Below are 2,439 nucleotides of genomic sequence, written 5' to 3'. Positions count from 1 at the left end.
GGAGAATTCACACAAAAAAACAACAGATGAAGACAGGTGGTGTAGAAAACAATTAGATGTATTAGTATAATGCTCGGGAATTAAAAAGTCATATGGATAATATTGGTGGAATATTCTCCACATGGTGCAAATAATGTATCGCTCATGGAAGTGTTGCAGAGAATAAAGCTTCAGCTGTTTAAGTCGAGCCCAATAATCAAGTCCCATCATGCCATTTTTTTTTTTGTGATTGATCTCTGTGGCACTTCAATCCGCATTATGTCTTGTTTTTTGTAGGGGAACCACAATGGGCAGCAGTATTCGAGGTGGGAGCCTAGCGAATGTGGAGAAGAGAAGGATGGTGGTTTCATGATCCCTAGATTGAAAAGTTCTGAGAATCCATGAGCACATTCTGTGGACAACATCGACTTTTTTGTTGATATGCACACTCCAGCTAAGGTTACTGTCGACAGTTATACCTAAGTCTCTGATATTATCCTACAATTCAAGTAGGTCTCCCAACGGTAGTGTATATGGTTGTTTGAGTGTGCCCTCTCTTCCAAAGTGGATGAGCTCAAATTTTTCTTCATTCAACTGCTTATTGTTTTTTTGTGCCCCCTGGGTTACTGCAAATGGGTCCGATTGAGGCATCATTCGATCATATGCTCCCTTAATGACTTTCCGGAGCTTAGAGTCATCTGCAAATAGATGTCAACATATATGTGTGTGAATGTGAATGTGTGTCTGTGCATGAGTGTGTGTGTATGTGTGTGTTTGTGCCTCCTTGTTTTGACATCATGTAACAGATGCAAATTATTGGTCACTGTCATGCGGGCAGTGACCACTTCCAGTATTCTGCGAGAACATGTCTGGCCATAGAGAAATATTACTTTGCTTGGAGTTGTTGACAGGAAGGATATCTGGCCAGAGAAAATTTGTTTTGATAAACTTTGTCTGACCTATGCAAGCATGGAAAAGTGGAAATTAAAATGATGATGATGAAAGATGATAATTAATTCTATTTCCCATGATACATTATGTATTTTAATACTTTACTATTTTCTAAGTTGTAGACCAATTCTTTACATTCTGAGTTTAAAGGCTTTTGAGGCTGGCTTTTCTTTTCATCCTTTCAGGGTTGATAAAATAAAATACAAGTGAAGTACTGGTGTTGATGTAATTAACATGCCCCCTTTCCTTAAAATTGCTGGCCTTGTGCCTAGAGTAGAGAGAATTATCAAAGGCATTGAGCTGGAAGAATCATTAGCAGACAATATTCTAAATGACATTTCTTCTAATTTTACATTCCGAGTTGAAATTCCGTTGAGATCAACTTTGCTTTTTATCTTTTCAGGGTCGATAAAATAAGTACCAGTTGAACACTGGGGTTTATGCAATTGAATAGCAAGAGCAGGAATAGTTAGAAAGGGCATCCAACCATAGATATCATGCCTCAACAGACAACTGGAGTCCGGACAGCTCCCTGCTAGCCAGCTCCATGTCAAACTGTCCAACACATGCCAGCATGGAAAGTGGATGTTAAACGACGACGATGATGATGATGATGATGAATAGCCTCTTCCCATCAAATTTCAGGCCTTGTGCCTGTAGTAGAAAGAATTTTCTCTGTTGTAGAATTTTTTGATTAGATAACAGATATTTACAAATTCTTCATATACTAAAACGTTTCTTTTAAATTGTTTCTTTATATTTCTTTATATTTTCAACATTTCATACAATGATGGATTGTAATAAGGTTTCTATTGACAATTTTCAGCACTTAAAGTCGATAAAGAAGCTCTTATAAAGTCTGAAGAAAAACTGGAAATTGTCAAAAATGAGTAAGTTTTTAATGTTATGAAATATCAAGGAGGTAATGTCACCGCAATGTGGTCAATAGACAGAGCCATTGAACCATTTGAATGTCAAACAAGAACTTCACAGTAATTGTTCCAGCTCTTTGCGATATAAGTTCAAATCCCACTGAAGTCAGCTTGGCATTTCATCCTTCTAAGTACTGGCAAAATACTAGAATCAATTCTTCCCTCTCTCTCTCCCCACCTCTCATGTATCTGTGTGTGTGTGTATGCATGTGATTATGTGTGTGTGTGTGTGTGTGTATATATATATATATATAGGGCTATTAGACAAAAGAAACAGGCTTGGAAGGACTGGAAGAACGGTGGTAGCAGGGAATTGTACCAATGTGCCAGAAGGGAGGCTAGGCGACAGGTTTATTTAGCCAGAGGGGAAGCAGATAAGAAAAGATTTGCCAATGTTCTGCGCCGTGAGGACCAAAGACTCGAGGTATTTCGTGTTGCAAGACAGTGTAGGAGAGAGAATAGTGATGTTGTAGGAGAGAAATGTGTTCGCATGGATGATGGTACGCTTGCACTAAATGAGGCTGCAAAGAAAGAGGTCTGGAGATACCACTACGATAGATTGCTTAATAAAGAGAAT

At 38.4% G+C, this 2,439-nt stretch overlaps 1 protein-coding gene across 4 annotated transcripts in view; it reads left to right on the top strand.

Annotated features, from left to right (window-relative positions):
- The window catches only part of LOC106881512 (uveal autoantigen with coiled-coil domains and ankyrin repeats protein), a 128,689-nt gene that overhangs the window by 98,971 nt on the left and 27,279 nt on the right, over window positions 1–2,439 (top strand). For all 4 annotated transcript variants that reach the window (XM_052968534.1, XM_052968532.1, XM_052968533.1 and 1 more), the window contains one exon: window positions 1,757–1,820. In XM_052968534.1, the coding sequence (XP_052824494.1) occupies window positions 1,757–1,820 (64 nt within the window). The remainder of the gene's footprint in view (window positions 1–1,756; window positions 1,821–2,439) is intronic.

The sequence above is a fragment of the Octopus bimaculoides genome, chromosome 6, assembly GCF_001194135.2.
Source record: "Octopus bimaculoides isolate UCB-OBI-ISO-001 chromosome 6, ASM119413v2, whole genome shotgun sequence".
NCBI lineage: Eukaryota > Metazoa > Mollusca > Cephalopoda > Octopoda > Octopodidae > Octopus > Octopus bimaculoides.
This window is presented reverse-complemented; position numbering and strand designations above follow the sequence as displayed.